This window comes from Amblyraja radiata, chromosome 28 (genome assembly GCF_010909765.2).
Source record: "Amblyraja radiata isolate CabotCenter1 chromosome 28, sAmbRad1.1.pri, whole genome shotgun sequence".
Taxonomy (NCBI): Eukaryota; Metazoa; Chordata; class Chondrichthyes; order Rajiformes; family Rajidae; genus Amblyraja; species Amblyraja radiata.
In genome coordinates, this window is record NC_045983.1 from 4,592,055 (window position 1) to 4,610,540 (window position 18,486).

General features: G+C 47.1%; 1 protein-coding gene and 1 long non-coding RNA gene across 2 annotated transcripts in view; one reads left to right on the forward strand and one right to left on the reverse strand.

Moving 5' to 3' along the window:
* The window catches only part of rflnb (refilin B), a 58,646-nt gene that overhangs the window by 30,236 nt on the left and 9,924 nt on the right, over positions 1-18,486 (forward strand). Inside the window, exon 2 of the mRNA XM_033045624.1 lies at positions 11,212-11,321. Coding sequence (XP_032901515.1) covers positions 11,212-11,321 — 110 coding nt within the window. The remainder of the gene's footprint in view (positions 1-11,211; positions 11,322-18,486) is intronic.
* On the reverse strand, positions 1,771-18,397 carry LOC116988753. The gene is made up of 3 exons (XR_004416062.1): positions 18,282-18,397; positions 16,090-16,094; positions 1,771-1,780 (listed from the first exon to the last, which is right to left on the reverse strand). It is a non-coding gene; the product is annotated as an uncharacterized LOC116988753 (long non-coding RNA).

Genomic DNA, 18,486 nt, shown 5'->3' on the forward strand with positions numbered 1-18,486 from the left:
TCCCGAGTTTAAAAAAAATCAAACTCAGGGTAAGCATGGAGAATGAACGTAGCTGGTACGTTGGAGCTCGGGGACGTCTCTAAGCGGCTTGTAACGTTAACGGCAGGTACTCGGGAAGACGCACTAATGGCAGGGAAGCACGGGAAGACTCGTGAAGATTTTTCAACATGTTGATAAATGTCCACGAGAGCCCCGAGTACCGACGAGTGGCCATTACTGTAAATCTCCGAGTTCGAATCAGGGTAAACTCGGGAGAGCTCTTGGAATGAACTCGTACCGTGGGACAGGGCCATTATGGATTTGGGCAAGGCCAATTCTGATGGTATTAGACCAAATTAGATTTGCATTGGGTATTTTCTAAAGCGGAGATTGATAAAACTTCCTAATCAGTAAGTGTGTCACAGGGAGAAGGCAGGAGAATGGGGTTGAGAGGGAAAGATAGATCGACCATGATTGAATGGCGGAGTAGACCTGATGGGCCAAATAATTAAAGTTGGTTGTTTGCAGGAATAGGGAAATACGGAAGTTGGGATGCTTTTAAAAGTGTGATCGTGAGAGTTTAAGGCATGCGTGTTCCTGTTAGGAGTGAAGAGCAAGGCAGGTGGCATTAAGGAACTGTGGATATGCCATCCACAGTGGGTCGGCCATTTAGGACTGAGATGAGGAAAAACTTTTTCTCCCAGACAGTAGTGAATCTGTGGAATTCTCTGCCACAGAAAGCAGTGGAGGCCAATTCACTGGATGTTTTCAAGAGAGTTAGATTTAGCTCTTGGGGCTAACGGAATCAAGGGATATGGGGAGAAAGCTGGAACGGGATACTGATTGCGGTTGATCATGTTGAATGGCCGTGCTGGCTTGAAGTGTTTCAATGATCAGGAGAAATTGAGGATCTGGTCTGGACAAAGGAGGCATGGGACCGGACCAGGCACCCGAGATCAAGTGGATCCTTGGAGGAGCAGGGGACCGAGGAGCATACTTAATTCAGGAGGGCAAAAAGTGGGATGAAATTAAGGAAAATTCAGAGATTTTATGTACATTAAGAGGGTGACTAGAGAAAGACTAGCATCCCTCAGAAACCAAAGTAGTCTGAACTTATAGAGGTGTACAAAATCATAGAAACATAGAAAATAGGTGCAGGAGTAGGCCATTCGGCCCTTCGAGCCTGCACCGCCATTCAATATGATCATGGCTGATCATCCAACTCAGTATCCTGTACCTGCCTTCTCTCCATACCCCCTGATCCCTTTAGCCACAAGGGCCACATCTAACTCTCTCTTAAATATAGCCAATGAACTGGCCTCAACTACCTTCTGTGGCAGAGAATTCCAGAGATTCACCACTCTCTGTGTGAAAAATGTTTTCCTCATCTCGGTCCTAAAAGATTTCCCCCTTATCCTTAAACTGTGACCCCTTGTTCTGGACTTCCCCAACATCGGGAACAATCTTCCTGCATCTAGCCTGTCCAACCTCTCAAGAATTTTGTAAGTTTCTATAAGATCCCCCCTCAATCTTCTAAATTCTAGCGAGTACAAACCGAGTCTATCCAGTCTTTCTTCATATATGAAAGTCCTGACATCCCAGGAATCAGTCTGGTGAACCTTCTCTGTACTCCCTCTATGGCAAGAATGTCTTTCCTCAGATTAGGAGACCAAAACTGTACCCAATACTCCAGGTGTGGTCTCACCAAGACCCTGTACAACTGCAATAGAACCTCCCTGCTCCTATACTCAAATCCTTTTGCTATGAATGCTAACATACCATTCGCCTTCTTCACTGCCTGCTGCACCTGCATGCCTACATTTAATGACTGGTGTACCATGACACCCAGGTCTCGTTGCATCTCCCCCTTTCCTAATCGGCCACCATTCAGATAATAGTCTACTTTCCTGTTTTTGCCACCAAAGTGGATAACCTCACATTTATTCACATTATACTTCATCTGCCATGCATTTGCCCACTCACCCAGCCTATCCAAGTCACCTTGCAGTCTCCTAGCATCCTCCTCACAGCTAACACTGCCCCCCAGCTTTGTGTCATCCGCAAACTTGGAGATGTTGCATTCAATTCCCTCGTCCAAATCATTAATATATATCGTAAATAGCTGGGGTCCCAGAACTGAGCCTTGCGGTACCCCACTAGTCACTGCCTGCCATTGTGAAAAGGACTTGTTTACTCCTACTCTTTGCTTCCTGTCTACCAGCCAGTTCTCTATCCACATCAATACTGAACCCCCAATACCGTGTGCTTTAAGTTTGTATATTAATCTCTTATGTGGGACTTTGTCGAAAGCCTTCTGAAAGTCCAGATATAACACATCCACTGGTTCTCCCTTATCCACTCTACTAGTTACATCCTCGAAAAATTCTATAAGATTCATCAGACATGATTCACCTTTCATAAATCCATGCTGACTTTGTCCAATGATTTCACCACTTTCCAAATGTGCTGCTATCCCATCTTGAATAACTGATTCTAGCAGTTTCCCCACTACCGACGTTAGACTAACTGGTCTGTAATTCCCCGTTTTCTCCCTCCCTTTTTAAAAAGTGGGGTTACATTAGCTACCCTCCAATCCTCAGGAACTACTCCAGAATCTAAAAAATTTGAAAAATTATCACTAATGCATCCATTATTTCTGGGGCTACTTCCTTAAGTACTCTGGGATGCAGCCTATCTGGCCCTGGGGATTTATCGACCTTTAATCCATTCAATTTACCTAACACCACTTCCCGGCTAACCTGGATTTCACTCAGTTCCTCCATCTCATTTGACCCCCGGTCCCCTTCTATTTCCGGCAGATTATTTATGTCTTCCTTAGTGAAGACAGAACCAAAGTAGTTATTCAATTAGTCTGCCATGTCCTTGTTCCCCATGATCAATTCACCTGTTTCTGACTGCAAGGGACCTACATTTGTTTTAACTAATCTTTTTCTCTTCACATATCTATAAAAGCTTTTGCAGTCAGTTTTTATGTTCCCTGCCAGTTTTCTTTCATAATCTATTTTCCGTTTCCTAATTAAGCCCTTTGTCCTCCTCTGCTGGACTGAATTTCTCCCAGTCCTCTGGTAGGCTGCTTTTTCTGGCTAATTTGTACGCTTCATCTTTTGTTTTGATACTATCCCTGATTCCCCTTGTTATCCATGGATGCACTACCTTCCCTGATTTATTTTTTAGCCAAACTGGGATGAACAATTGTTGTAGTTCATCCATGCAGTCTTTAAATGCCTTCCATTGCATATCCACCGTCAACCCATTAAGAATCAATTGCCAGTCTATCTTGGCCAATTCACATCTCATACCCTCAAAGTTACCTTTCTTTAAGTTCAGGACCCTTGTTTCTGAATTAACAATGTCACTCTCCATCCTAATGAAGAACTCAACCATATTATGGTCACTCTTGCCCAAGGGGCCACGTACAACAAGACTGCTAACTAACCCTTCCTCATTACTCAATACCCAGTCTAGAATAGCCTGCTCTCTCGTTGGTTCCTCTGCATGTTGGTTTAGAAAACTATCCCGCATACATTCCAAGAAATCCTCTTCCTCAGCACCCTTGCCAATTTGATTCACCCAATCTATATGTAGATTGAAGTCACCCATTATAACTGTTTTACCTTTGTTGCACGCATTTCTAATTTCCTGTTTGATGCCATCCCCAACTCCACTACTACTGTTAGGTGGCCTGTACACAACTCCCACTAGCGTTTTCTGCCCCTTAGTGTTTCGCAGCTCTACCCATATCGATTCCACATCCTCCAAGCTAATGTCCTTCCTTTCTATTGCGTTAATCTGCTCTCTAACCAGCAACGCTACCCCACCTCCTTTCCCTTTCTGTCTATCCCTCCTGAATATTGAATATCCCTGGATGTTCAGCTCCCAGCCTTGGGCACCCTGGAGCCATGTCTCCGTGATCCCAACTATATCATAGTCATTAATAGCTATCTGCACATTCAGGATGTGAGAGGATTAGATTGGGTAGATGCATATAACCTCTTGCCCAGAGTAGAGGAATGGAGGACCAGAGGACATGGGTTTAACGTAGGAGGGGGAGGGGGGGGAGATTTAATAGGAACATGAGGGATAACTTTTTCACACAAAGGGTGGTGGGTGCATGGAACGAGTTGCCAGAAGAGGAGGTTGAGGCTGGTAATATCGTAACATTTAACAATTGGCCAGGTACAGGTTTAGAGGGATATGGGGCCAAACGCAGGCAGGTGGAACTAGTGTAGATGGGACTAGTATATATGGGATATGTTGGCCGGTGCGGACAAGTTGGGCCAAAGGGCCTGTTTCCACACTGTATCACTCTATGACTATGGTGATCTCTGTGTGGAGCCGTAGGAGATGGGCAAGGAGAGTTTCGGCAGTTTATAGGGATGTTTTGAGGACAATCCATATTACGGTTGAGGAGGTGCTGGATGTCCTAAGGTGTATGAAGGCAGATGAATCCCCTGGGTCTGATCAGATATATCACAGGACATTGTGGGAAGATAGAGAAGAAATTGACACAAAATTGCTGGAGTAACTCAGCGGGACAGGCAGCATCTCTGGAGAGAAGAAATGGGTGACGTTTCGGGTAGAGCCTTCTTCAGACTGAGAGTCAGGGGAGAGGGAGACATAGAGATATGGAAGGGTAAGGTGTGAAAATGACAGATCAAAGCAGACAATGGCCAAGGAAATGTAGAATGGTTCATTGTTGGCTGAGGGGAAGGTGACAACGAGGCATTCGATCAGTGAAATTAATCAAGAGGACAGTGGAACTAGGGTGGGAGAGGGACAGAGAGAGAGGGAAAGCAAGTATTACTTGAAGTTAGAGAAGTCCATATTCATACTGCTGGGCTGTAAGCTGGCCAAGCGAAATATGGTGCTGTTCCTCCAATTTACCTTGGGCCTTTGTGGGATATATATACATATATACACATACAACATGGAAATTGGCCCTTCAGCCCATCCCATCCACACTAACCAAGATACCCCATCTAAGCTGGTTCCATTTTGCCTATATCCCTCTAACCCTTTCCTATCCATGTACCTGTCCAAGTGACATTGTAGTACCTGCTTCAGCTACCTTCTCTGGCAGCTCGTTCGACATAACTACCACCCTTGGCATCCTGTTAGATCTTTCTCTACTCGTCTTAGACCTATGTTTAATACAAAATATATATAATTCATAAAATATATTAATATATTTAATATTAAGTTTGTTTATTAGGTGTTGCATTAGTCAACCCAGGGCAGGACCTTCATGGTGAACGGTAGGGTCCTGGGTGTGTTAAAGAGCAGAGGGATCTCGCAGTGCACGTACCTAGTTTCCTGAATTTGGTGTCGCAGGTAGATTGGGTGATGATGATGACGAAGGCTTTTAGTACACTAGCCTTCATCGGTCAGAGTGCTGAGTGTAGAGGTTGGGATGTTATGCTACGCTTGTACAAGACGTTGGTGAACCAGATGTGAAGTATTGTGTTCACTTTTGGTCACCTTGCTCGAGGATGGATGTTGTCGAGCTGGGAAGAGTGCAGAGAAGGTCTACGAGTAGCTGCCAAGCCTTGAGAGCCGGCTACAGATAGGGGTACTTCATCCCTTGGAGCGTAGAAGTCCGAGGGGTGATCTCATAGAGGGAAGAGATGAGGGGAATTGACATGGTGAATGCACAGTCTTTTACCCACCACTGAATGTTGTGCTTCGACTTAACACTAGTGAGCCTAACATCTGCGGTAGGCAAGTTACTGAGGAGGATTCCGAGGAATAAGATGTATAAGCGGGGATGATTAGGTCATTATTATTTTGAAAGATAGACAAAATTGCTGGAGAAACTCAGCGGGTGCGGCAGCATCTATGGAGCGAAGGAAATAGGCAACGTTTCGGGCCGAAACGTTGCCTATTTCCTTCGCTCCATAGATGCTGCCGCACCCGCTGAGTTTCTCCAGCAATTTTGTCTACCTTCAATTTTCCAGCATCTTCAGTTCCTTCTTGAACATTGTTTTGAAAGATCATGTCTTTAGAAATTCTATTGATGTTTTCAAGTCTAATGATGAGGGCAAATGCATAGATGTCTCTATGGACTTTAGCTGGTAATATCTATGCAGTCATAGATTCATACTTGTCCACACTAACCAAGATGCCTCGTCTAAGCTAATCCTGTTCGCCCACAAATGGGCCATATTCCTCTCAAGCTTCCTATTCTTGTACCTGTCCAAGTGTCTATTAAATGCTGTGACAGTACCTGCCTCAACGATGGAGTAACCTCTGGAGAGAAGGAATAGGTGACGTTTCATGTCCAGACCCTTCTTCAGACCCGACCCTTGCTATTGAGGGAGTGCAGCGTAGGTTTACAAGGTTAATTCCCGGGGTGGCGGGACTATGCTGAGAGAATGGAGCGGCTGGGCTTGTACACTCTGGAGTTTAGAAGGATGGGTGGAGATCTCATTGAAACATATAAGATTGTTAAGGGGTTTAGACACACTAGAGGCAGGAAACATGTTTCCGATGTTGGGGGAGTCCAGAACCAGGGGCCACAGTTTAAGAATAATGAGTAAGCCATTTAGAACAGAGACGAGGAAACACTTTTTCTCGCAGAGAGTTGTGAGTCTGTGGAATTCTCTGCCTCCGAGGGCGGTGGAGGCAGGTTCTCTGGATACTTTCAAGAGAGAGCTAGATAGGACTTAAAAATAGCGGAGTCAGGGGATATGGGGAGAAAGCAGGAACGGGGTACTGATTGGGGATGCTCAGCCATGATCACATTGAATGGCGGTGCTGGCTCGAAGGGCTGAATGGCCTACTCCTGCACCTATTGCCTATTGTCTATTGACCCGAAACGGCACCTATTCCTATTTCTCTCCAGAGATGATGCCTGTCCCGCTGAGCTACTCCAGCATTTTGTGTCTGTCTTCGGTTTAAACCAGCACCTGCAGTTCCTTCCTGCACATACCTCCACTGGCAGCTCGTTCCACATACCCACCATCCTCGGGATCTTATTACATATTTTGGGTTTGTAGTGACAGATAGACTGGTGGGTTCAGGCCAATCTGTGACCAGTGCACTCCACGCGGCCTCTGAATTCAGGCACTTAAGGGTGGGTGATAAATGTTGGTGTCAGCGGCACTCGCATCCTTCAAACAAATTAAGAGCCAATTATAAAGGTTAGGGGATGTTGCTTTAGGTGAAGCACAAGGTGGATCCTGACCTGACTTGAACCCGAATGGCTGACCTAAAGCAGCCCCCAATCTGACCATGTAAGGGAGCGTAGAGATGACTGCAGGTTATTTTCAGTGGGAATATTGATCGAGGTCGTAATGCAGATCGCGTTGAGTCTCAATTAAAGATACAGCATGGAGACAGACCTTTCTACCCACCCAGTCCACGCTGACCATCGATCACCCGTTCACACTAGTTCCCTGTTATCCCAACTCTCTTGTCCGCTCCCCACAATTTACAGCGAGCCAGTTGACCCACAAACGGGCACGTATGTGAGAGGAGACCAGAGCACCCGGAGGAAATCCACGTGGTCACGGGGAGAACGCGCAAACTCCACACGGGCAGCACCCGAGGTCGGGATCAAACCCGTGTTTCTGGCGCTGTGAGGCAGCAACTTGGCCGCTGCGTCGCCCAACAGTTCTTTTCAGTTTGCGATTTTGTTTATATTTTAATAAACCTCCCGTTAATGCTATTCAAAATGTATTCCTCCTTGACAAGGGGCCTACTTTATTGGGCTGCTGCCAGATCGTGGCCAATAAATCCCATCCACAACCCCCCCCCAACCCCCACCCTCTCCTCCCCTCCCAAATTGGCCACATTACCAGGACCAGATTAGTCGATCATTTGACTGTTCCTTGCAGCCTCTTGGCTCTGAATGAGTGCATGTGGAAGGCGCTGTACATTGGGCAGTTGTACCCACTTGGCATTGGCATGGCACTGTGAAAACAAGTTTTATGGCTTGTATGTGAGGTCACTTAAATACTTGTGAACTGCAAACTGCTTTCCAACTGCAACCTGTACAATGCCTCCTAATGTTCTAGCGAACATTTCAACTGCTGTTCTTGGAACGAGTGTCGGCAGAGCGGCACGGTGGCGTAGTGGTAGAGTTGCTGCCCCACAGCACCAGAGACCCGGGTTCGATCCCAACTATGGGTGCTTGTCTGTACTGAGTTTGTACGTTCTCCCTGTGACCTGCGTGGGTTTTCTCCGGGTGCTCTGATTTCCTCCCACACTCCAAAGATGTACAGGTTTGTAGGTTAATTAGTTTCGGTTAAATTGTCCCGAGTGTGTCGAATAGTGCTAGTGTAAGTGGATCACTGGTTGGCGTGAAGTCGGTGGGCCGAAGGGCCTTTTCCGTGCTGTATCTTTAAAGTCTAAATTTATTCACGTCATAATCCTAAAACTATGTATGTACGTGTATATATAATAAACATTCACATTTGCGTTCACTCAACAAACAATAATAGTGCAAAAAAAAAAGAATGCCCCCAGGTTTAGATTAGAGATACAGCATGGAAACAGGCTCTTCGGCCCACCGGGTCCACGCCGACCAGCGATCCCTGCACGTTAACACTACCCCACACCCACTAGGAATAATTTTTATATTTACCAAGCCAATTAACCGACAAACATGTACGTCCTTGGAATGTGCGAGAAAACGGAAGATCTCGAAGAAAACCCGCGCAGGTCACGGGGAGAACGTACAGACAGCACCCGTAATCGGGATCGAACCCGGGTCTACGGCGCTGCATTCGCTGTAAGGCAGCAAGTCTACCACTGCGCCACCATCAATCACCCACGGTCTATGTAGTTAAGAGCCTATTTGGAGGTTGTAGTGTTTAGTAAAGTAAGTAAGTTTATTGGCCAAGTATTAATATACAAGGAATTTGCCTTGGTGCTCTGCCCGCAAGTAACAACATGACATACAGTGACAGTTACGAATAACCCGATAGTTGTTCCTGAACTTGGACGTTACAGATTTCAGGCTCCTGTACCTACTTCCCGATGGCAGGAGTGAAATGAGAGCGTGGCCAGGGTGGTGTGGGTCGCTGATGATGCTGGATGCATTTGAAGCAGCGACTCAAGTTGTTGATTGCTCTGCTTTTGGCTACGTTGGATCATCCAAGCTAAGGATTCTGCAGAATGTATCTGATACTGGCCAGAACTTCCCAAGCTGACCCAGACTTTGTAACCAGAAAAGAGGCAAAGTGCTGGAGCAACTCAGCGGGTCAGGTGGCATCTCTGGAGAACATGGATAGTCACGTTTTGAGTCGGGGACCTCTCATTTCTTAGTTTAGAGACACAGTGCGGAAACAGGCCCTTCGGCCCACCGAGTCTGCACCGACCCCCGGACATTAACACTACCCTACACATACACGAGGGACAATTTGTCTGTCTTTTTTTCACCAACCAGCATCTGCAGTTCCTTGTATCTCCTTAGTACCAAAACTATTTGTCTCCATTCCCTCGCCAGTTGCAGTGTGTTGTAAAAAATGTATTTTATTGTCATAGGTACTGAAACGGAACAATAAAATTCTTATTGCAGCAGCACAACACGTATATAAACAGAGAGCAAAGACAAAAGCAATGCCCCCCAGGTCTATGTAGTTCAGAGCTTATTTGGAGGTTGGAGTGTTTAATAGCTGCTCCTGAACCTGGACATTACAGTTTTCAGGCTCCTGTACCTTCTTCCCGATGACAGGAGTGAAGTGAGAGCGTGGCCAGGGTGGTGTGGGTCTCTGATGATGCTGGCTGCCTTGTTGAGGCAGCGACTCCTGTAGATCCCTGCGATGGTGGGGAGGTCAGTGCCCGTGATGGACCAGGCAGTGTTCACAACTGTCAGTGTCCGTGTCTTGCAGCAAATAATTGGGTCTTTTTATTCCGTTTCTCGCCCCCCTTCTCCTCCAAAGATGGCATCTTGGCAGAGCAGGGATTTGGAAGGGATTTCAGGAATGTCATTTGGCCCGGGTTTCAGTGTTGCTTGTGGGTCGGTGGGTTTGGGAAGCATCGGGAATGCTTGGAATGTTGGGTGGGAGGGGAATTCTGCTCCGGCTGTTCCACGCATTGGTGCGGTATCCGTTTCAAAATAGCCATGGCTGGCTGGCTGTGTCGCTGTGGATCAAGGCAAAATGGAGACAAGATGGGAAGGCTCCTCGAGTGCATATTCTTGGGCAGAAACGGCCCTTCACTTCGCCGTCCTCTTCAGCCCAGGCTCTGAAGGGGAGGGAGACACAAAGTGTTGGAGTAACTTGGAGGGTCAGGCCGCATCTCTGGGGAACGTGGATAGGCGACGGTTCAGGTTTGGACCCCCTACTTCAGACACAACGTCTATCCAATTTCTCCAGAGACGCTGCCCGACCACTGAGATACTCCAGCATTTTGTGTCTACCTTTGGTAAGGGGCAGCGGTAGAGTTGCTACCTCACCGAGCGAGAGACCCGGGTTCGATCCCACACACGGGTGCTGGTCTGTACGGAGTTTGTACGTTCTCCCCGTGACCTGCGTGGCTTTTCTCCGAGATCTTCGGTTTCCTCCCACACTCCAAAGACGTGCAGGTTTGTAGGCTAATTGGCTTGGTAAATGTAATAATTGTCCCTAGTCTGTGTAGGATAGTGTTAGTGTGCGGTGATCGCTGGTCGGCGCGGACCCAGTGGGCCGAAGGGCCTGTTTCCACGCTATATCTCTAACTGAACTAAATGCTGTTTATAGTCCCTGCCCCTTTCGGCAGCTCATTCCATATACCAACCCCCCTCTGAATAAGTTGCCCCTTGAGCTATTAAATCTCTCCCCTTGAACTTTTAGTCACTCGGTGTGGAAACAGGCCCTTTGGCCCAACTTGCCCACACCGACCAACATGTCCCAGCTACGCAAGTCCCACCTGCCTGCGTTTGGCCCGTATCCCTCCAAACCTGTCCTATCCATGTACCTGTCTAACTGTTTCTTAAACGTTGGGATAGTCCCTGCCTCAACTACCTCGTCTGGCAGCTTGTTCCATAAAGGACTATAAGGGCATTCACCCAATCTCTTCCAAACTGTAAATCCACTCCTTTAAGAAGTGCGGTTAAGGCAGGATATCTGAATGATTTCCTGATGAGCAAGGAAGGTGAATCATTTCTGGAGGTGGATGATGAGGTTGATCACCGATTAGTCATTACATGACTGAACAGCCCGAAGGGGCTGAGATCCCCGCTCAGTATTATGTGTTTGTCTGTTCATCCTCTTTTTTTTTGTTTTGCAGGATCCTTTGATTAACTCCCCTTTCCAGATCGCTGGCTTTGGGCCAAGACTTCACCCGCTGTCGTTTGGAGAAGGTGTAGAAGTTGACCCTCTGCCTCCCAAGGAGATCAGGTGATTACAGGGTTTTCCGCGCTGTCTTTAGTTTAGACATACACCGCGGAAACAGGCCCTTCGGCTCGCCGAGTCCGCACAGACCAGCGATCCCCACACAATTTCACATTTCGACCAGGCCAATTAACCTACAAACCCGTACGTCTTTGGAGGGAGGGAGGGAACCCATGGGGGTCACGGGGAGAACATACAAACTCCGTACAGACAGCACCCGTTGTTGGGACCGAACCCGGGTCTCCTGCGCTGGAATAGCCCTGTCCCACTGTACGAGTTCATTCAAGAGCTCTCCTGAGTTTATAAATTATCAAACTCGTGGTAAGCATGTAGAATGAACGTGGCGGGTACGTCGGAGCTTGGGGATGTCTCTCTGAGCGGCTCGTAACATTAACGGCAGGTATTCGGGAAATGCGGTAAGCTCGGGAAGACGTGAAGATTTTTCAACATGTTGAAAAATGTCCACGAGAGCCCCGACTACCGACGAGCGGCCATTACCGTAAATCTCCGAGTTCGAATCAGGGCAAACTCGGGAGAACTCTTGAATGAACTCGTACAGTGGGACAGGGTTTTAAGGCAGCAACTCTACACGGCTCCACAGTGGCGCCCCTCTCTCGTTCCAAAGATGCGCAGGTTTGTAGGTTCATTGGCTCCTGTAAATTTCTCCTCGTGTGTAGGATAGAACCAGTGTACGAATGATCGCTGGTCAGCGCAGACTCGGTGGGCCGAAGGGCCTGTTTCCACACTGTATCTGTAAACTAAACTAAGTGCATTACACACACAGCAGCAGCATAATAGGCGTGTAAACAGAGGAATAATTGATAACATGATAAGCAAAAATTCAATAAATATCTAAAAGACTAGAAGTGCGCAGGTGCTGGACTCCCAACAAGTTAATTTGCAAGTCGAATCGGTGGTAAGGAAGGCAAATTCAATGCTAGCATTGATATCAAGAGGACTGGAATACAAAAACAGAAATGTGATGTTGAGGCTCTATAAGGCGTTGGTCAGGCCGTATTTGGAGTACTGTGAGCAAATTTGGGCCCACATATCTGAGGAAGGATGTGCTGGTTCTGGCGAGGGTCTAGGAGGAGGTTCACAAGAATGACTCCAGGAATGAGTGGGTTAGCATATGATGAGCGTTAGACAACACTGGGCCTCGATTCGCTGGAGTTTTGAAGGTTGAGGGGGGACCTCACTGAAACTTCCAGAATAGTGAAAGGCATAGATAGAGTGGATGTGGAAAGGATGTTTCCACTGATGGGAGAGTCTAGGACCAGAGGTCACAGCCTCAGAATTAAAGGGTGCTTTTTTAGAAAGGAAGTGAGGAGGAACTTCTTTGGTCAGACGATAGTTAATCTGTTGGATAAAGGCCAGAGATGTTAAAGGTGTGAAACAAAAGGATTGAAGAGTTCATAAGATCAAAAGTGAGAGTAGAATTAGGCCATTCGGCCCATCATCTACTCCACCATTCAATCATGACTGATCTATCTCTCCCTCCTAACCCCATTCTCTTGCCTTCTTCCCATGATCTCTGAGTTGGATGATCAGCCATGATCATATTGAATGGCGGTGCAGGCTCGAAGGGCCAAATGGCCTACTCCTGCACCTATTTTCTATGTTTCTGTAACCTCTGACACCCGTATTAATCATGAATCTATCAATCTCAGCCTTAAAAATATCCACTGACTTGGCCTCCTCAGCCTTCTGTGGCAATGAATTCCACAGATTCACCACCCTCTGACTAAATACATTTCTCCTCATCTCCTTCCTAAAAGAACATCCTTTAATTCTGAGGCTGTGACATCTGGTCCTGAACCAGAGGTGGGGAACCTTTTCATGTTGGAATGCCGCATTAAGTTAGCTATAATCTAATAAAGCCGCATCCAAGAAACCTCAATTAGACATACTGCAAAATGTACATTATTTTGTAAAAATCTAACTACTAGTTGAATCTTCTTTTACACTTTGGTATTTTAAATACAGTCATTTTAAGATTAAAATGAAAATAATAAAAGACGAACAAAAACATATTAATAAAAATAAATGGATTTGTTCTACAAAATTTGGATTCATTCAAAAGGCCGCACTTAATGGCCTTAAGGCCGCAGGTTCCCCACCCCTGAACTAGACTCTCCCACTAGTGGAAACATCCTCTCCACATCCACTCTATCCAGGCCTTTCAGTATTCTGTGCGTTTCAAAGATGTCCTGCCTCATTCTTTTAAACTCCAACGAGTACAGGCTCAGTGCCGACAAACGCTCATCATATGTTAACCTACTCAATCCTGGGATCATTCTTGTAAACCACCTCTGGACCCTCTCCAGAGCCAGCAAATCCTCAGATATGGGGCCCAAAAAGAATTGTGAATTAGTCATAGAGTGATACAGCGTGGAAACAGGACCTTCGGCCCAACTTGCCCACACCGGCCAACATGTCCCATCTACACTAGTCCCACCTGCCTGCGTTTCACCCATATTCCCCCAAATCTGCCCTATCCATGTACCTGTCTGTTTCTCAAATATTGTGATATTCCCAGCCTCAACTACCTCCTCAACTACCTCCTCATTTCATATACCACCACTCTTTGTGTGGAAAAAGTTACCCCTCAGATTCCTATTAAATCTTTTCCCCTTCACCTTAAACCTTTGTCCTCTGGTCCTCGATTCACCTACTCTGGGCATCTAAATTGTGAAGCTGGAGGAAGGAATGTGGTGGAGGGGGAGGGGAGAACCAGGTGAGGCACAGGGGATGGTGGAGGGGAAGAAAGGGGCATCTGAGGGAGAAAGAGGTGATGAGGGATTATTAAGGGTTACAGGTAGTCTTTGTCTATGTGAGTTTCGCAATATACAATATTCCCTTACTGCCAGAACTAATATGTTAGTAGGAAAAATGGGCCATTCTGTTTGTTCGTGGGCTCCTGTTTGGTGAAGGGTTCCTCAGTTGGTCAGCAAAATGTACAAAGTGCTGGAGCAATTCAGACCGCATCTCTGGAGATCATGGATAGGTGACGATTCAGGCCGGGTGTGAGAAAGGGTCTTGACCCCGAGATGTTGCTTATCCACGTTCACCAGAGACGACCACGCTTCAGAAGTATTTAATTGGCTGCATAACTAACATAGGTAGTCCCATAAGATAGGACTACCTATCTTGGTGATAGAATGGAATGAATTACAGGTGCACCTTTCTGAATGGATGCTTTCTTGGAACCACAATTCTAACTGCTGCTGTCCACGGAACGGTTTTTAACAGCACATGTCGTACAGCCTTGAAACAGGCCCTTCGACCCAACTTGTCCATGCTGATCAAGTTGTCCCATCTAAGCGAGTCCAATTTTCCTCCACATTTGGCCCATATCCCTCTAAACCCCACGTACCTGTCCATGAGTCTTTTAAATGCTGTTATACTACCTGCCTCAACTACCCCATCTGTCAGCTCATTCCATTCACCCATTTACCATCTCTGTGGAAAAGTTGCCCTCTGATTCCTGTTAAATCTTGCCCCTCTCATCTTAAACCAATCTCGTGAACCTACGCTGCACTGCCTCAATCACAAGGATGTCCTTCCTCAAATTAGGAGACCAAAACTGAACACAATTCTCCAGACGTGGTCTTACCAGAGCCCTATACAACTGCAGAAGAACCTCTTTACTCCTATACTGAAATCCTCTTGTTATGGAGGCCAACATTCTGAAGAAAGCTAATGGAATGTTGGCCTTCATAACAAGAGGATTTCAGTATAGGAGTAGAGAGGTTCTTCTGCAGTTGTATAGGGCTCTGGTAGAAGCGCGGAGAGGTATGTAGTTGTGCGCCACATCGCGCGGGGCTCCGAAATTTTTGTAGGACGTAAGTGTTCGTAAATTTACCGGACGTAAGAGTTCAACAAAACGATCGCCCAGTCTGCGCGTGGGCTCGCATGTGTATATAGAGAATTTGTATACGTATGTAGAAAGAGATGGATGGAGCAGAGGAATTGAAGGATATCTAGATAATCCAGGAGAGGGGATCGATGTGACAATATGCTATTGAATAACCTACACCTGCTCCATCTTCTTCTACATAATTTAGTTTATTTAAAATATATAGCATGGAAGCTGGCCCTTCGGCCCATCGATCACTTGTACACATTAATTCCATGTTATCCTCGAGTCTACGCCATTCAGTCATGGCTGATCTATCTCTCCCTCCTCACCCCATTCTCCTGCCTTCTCCCCATAACTCCTGACATCCATACTAATCCAGAATCGTATCTATCTGCTTTAAAAATATCCATTGAAGGCCTCCACAGCCTTCTGTGGCAAAGGATTCCACACATTCACCACCCTCTGAGGAAAGAAATTCCATCACATCTCCTTCCTAAAGAAACATCCTTTAATCCTGTGGCTGTGACCGCTCTCCCACTAGTGGAAACATCCTCTCCGCATCCTCTCCATATCCAAGCCACAGGGAGAATGTGCAAACTCCACACAGACAGTGCCCGAGGTCAGCATCGAACCAAGGCCTCTGGTGCTGTGAGGCAGCTGCTCTATAAGCTGTGCCAATGTGCTGCAAATGCACATTCCCACCCCCCCCTAAAGGGAAAAAGCTTTTCCTCCACTGACATCCTCCCCATGTCTGGTCTTGTTAGAATTTCATAGATTTAATATCTCCTTTCATTGAAACTTACAGAATAATGAAAGGTATAGATAGAGTAGATGTGGAGAGGATGTTTCCACTGGTGGGAGAGTCTAGGAGCAAAGAGGTCGTTCTGCAGTTGTACAGAGCCCTAGTGAGACCACACCTGGAGTATTGTGTGCAGTTTTGGTCCCCTAATTTGAGGAAGGACATTCTTGCTATTGAGGGAGTGCAGCGTAGGTTTACAAGGTTAATTCCCGGGATGGCGGGACTGTCATATGCTGAGACAATGGAGCAGCTGGGCTTATATACTCCGAAGTTTAGAAGGATGAGAGGGCATCTTATTGAACCGTATAAGATCTTTAAGGGTTTGGACACGCAAGTGGCAGGAAACATGTTCCCGATGTTGGGGGAAGTCCAGAACCAGGGGCCACAGATTAAGAATAAGTGGTAAGCCATTTAGAACGGAGACGAGGAAACACTTTTTCACACAGAGAGTTGTGAGTCTGTGGAATATTCTGCCTCGTGGGCGGTGGAGGCCGGTTCTCTGGATACTTTCAAGAGAGAGCCAGATAGGGTTCTTAAAAATAGCGGAGTCAGGGTTATGGGGAGAAGGCAGGAACGGGGTACTGATTGTGGATGATCAGCCATGATCACATTGAATGGCGGTGCTGGCTCAAAGGGCCAAATAGCCTACTCCTGCACCTGTTGTCTGTTGTCTATTGACCAGAGGTCATAGCCTCAGAATTAAAGGGCGCATTTTTAGAAAGGAGGTGAGGAGGAACTTCTTTAGAGAGAAGGAATAGGTGACGTTTCGGGTCGAGTCTGAAGAAACGTGTACAGTTAGTAAAATGTAATCAGGTGGACAGTGAAACTGGTCAGAGAGCTAGGATGGGGGAGGGATGGAGAGAGAGGGAAAGCAAGGATTACATGAAGTCGGAGAAGGCAATGTTCACACTGCTGGGTTGTAGCCAGCTCACACGAAACTCCCCTTTGATCTCTCATTTTCACACCTTGCCCTTCCATATCTCTATGCCTCCCTCTCCCCTGACTCTCAATCTGAAGAAGGGTCTTGGCCCGAAAGCATCTCCAGTGCCCCGCTGAGTTACTCCAGGATTTTGTGCCTATTGGTTTTTACTTTTTTAGTTTAGTTTAGAGATACAGCACGTAAACAGGTCCCTCGCCTGAGTCCACGCCCACCAGCAATCACTCGTTCACTAGTTACTCAGCCAGTTACTCCAGTTTGTAGTCTATCTCCGAGGTGTCTTGTCTCCTCCATCGTTCCCATTGAGCACTCTCTGGTTACTCATCCCTCTGAGTGTTTTTACTGAACCAATGCCATTGGCAGCGTGTGTCGAGTGTAGTGTATCCACGATGGTGGATTGGAGAGCCACACTTGTTTCTGTCCATGTTTAAGGTGGAAACTATGCATGCTTAAAACTTTCCTGCCTGCCGAAACCTTCCACAGGCCTGTCTGTGTCCAACAGTTGCAGACAATTTCAGCAGCTGCATGAGTTGTACCTTGTCTGTGCGTGTACTGAACATAAAATGGCACTTGGTGATCAGAAACTCAGTGACAGAAACCTACTAGACATTCCACTGTATTACAATCAAAAGGGTTGAAGGGGAGTGGTGCAGCGGTAGAGTTGCTGCCTCACAGCGCCACAGACCCCCATTCAATCCTGACTACGGGTGCCTGTCTTTACTGGACTTTATCTTGCACTAAACTAGCTATTCCCTTTACCATGCATGTGTACACTGTAAATGGCTCGATTGTAAACATGTATTGCCCTTCCCCTGACTGGTTAGCACGCAGCAAAAGCTTTTCACTGTACCTCGGTAACAATAAACTAAACTAACAAACTGTCTGTATGGAGTTTGCACGTTCTCTCTGTGACTGCGTGGGAGAGAGTTGGTGTCCGCTATTGCCGATTGTCCGCTATAACTGAGTGAGAGGGGTAGAGTTTAACCCAAGGTCGGGAGGGGAGAAATGCGGTGTGGGGAGGGGGAGGAGTTAAACCACAGCCGGGGAGCGGCAGATCCCCCCCGGACCCACACGCGGTGCACCGGGGATGGGCCCGGTACTCACGCCTCCTTCACGCTGCTCCACTCTCTCCGCTCCCGCAACCGGACGCTCCCGCCCACCGCGTGGCGCCAACTCGTTGAGTACTTGGCGGAGGTGTGGGGAGGTGCCGTGGGAGCTTCAGTCCGCTATAACCAAAACCCAGTATACAGAGGTGGATTACTGTACATGGATATGAAAGGTTTGGAGGGATGGTGGCCAAATGCAGGCAAGTGGGGGCTAGTGTAGATGGGGCAGCTCGGCGTCGAAGGGCCTGAAGGATTATATAACTAAGGGCAATTTAAAGAGGGCCAAGTAACCTACAAAGCCGCACGTCGTTGGGATGTGGGAGGAAACCGGAGCACCCGGAGGAAAGCCACGCGGTTACGGGGAGCACGTGCAAACTCCACACAGACAGTACCCGAGGTCGGGATCGAACCAGGGTCTCTGACACTGAGGCAGCTGCTCTACCAGCTGCGCCACTGTGGTACCCCAG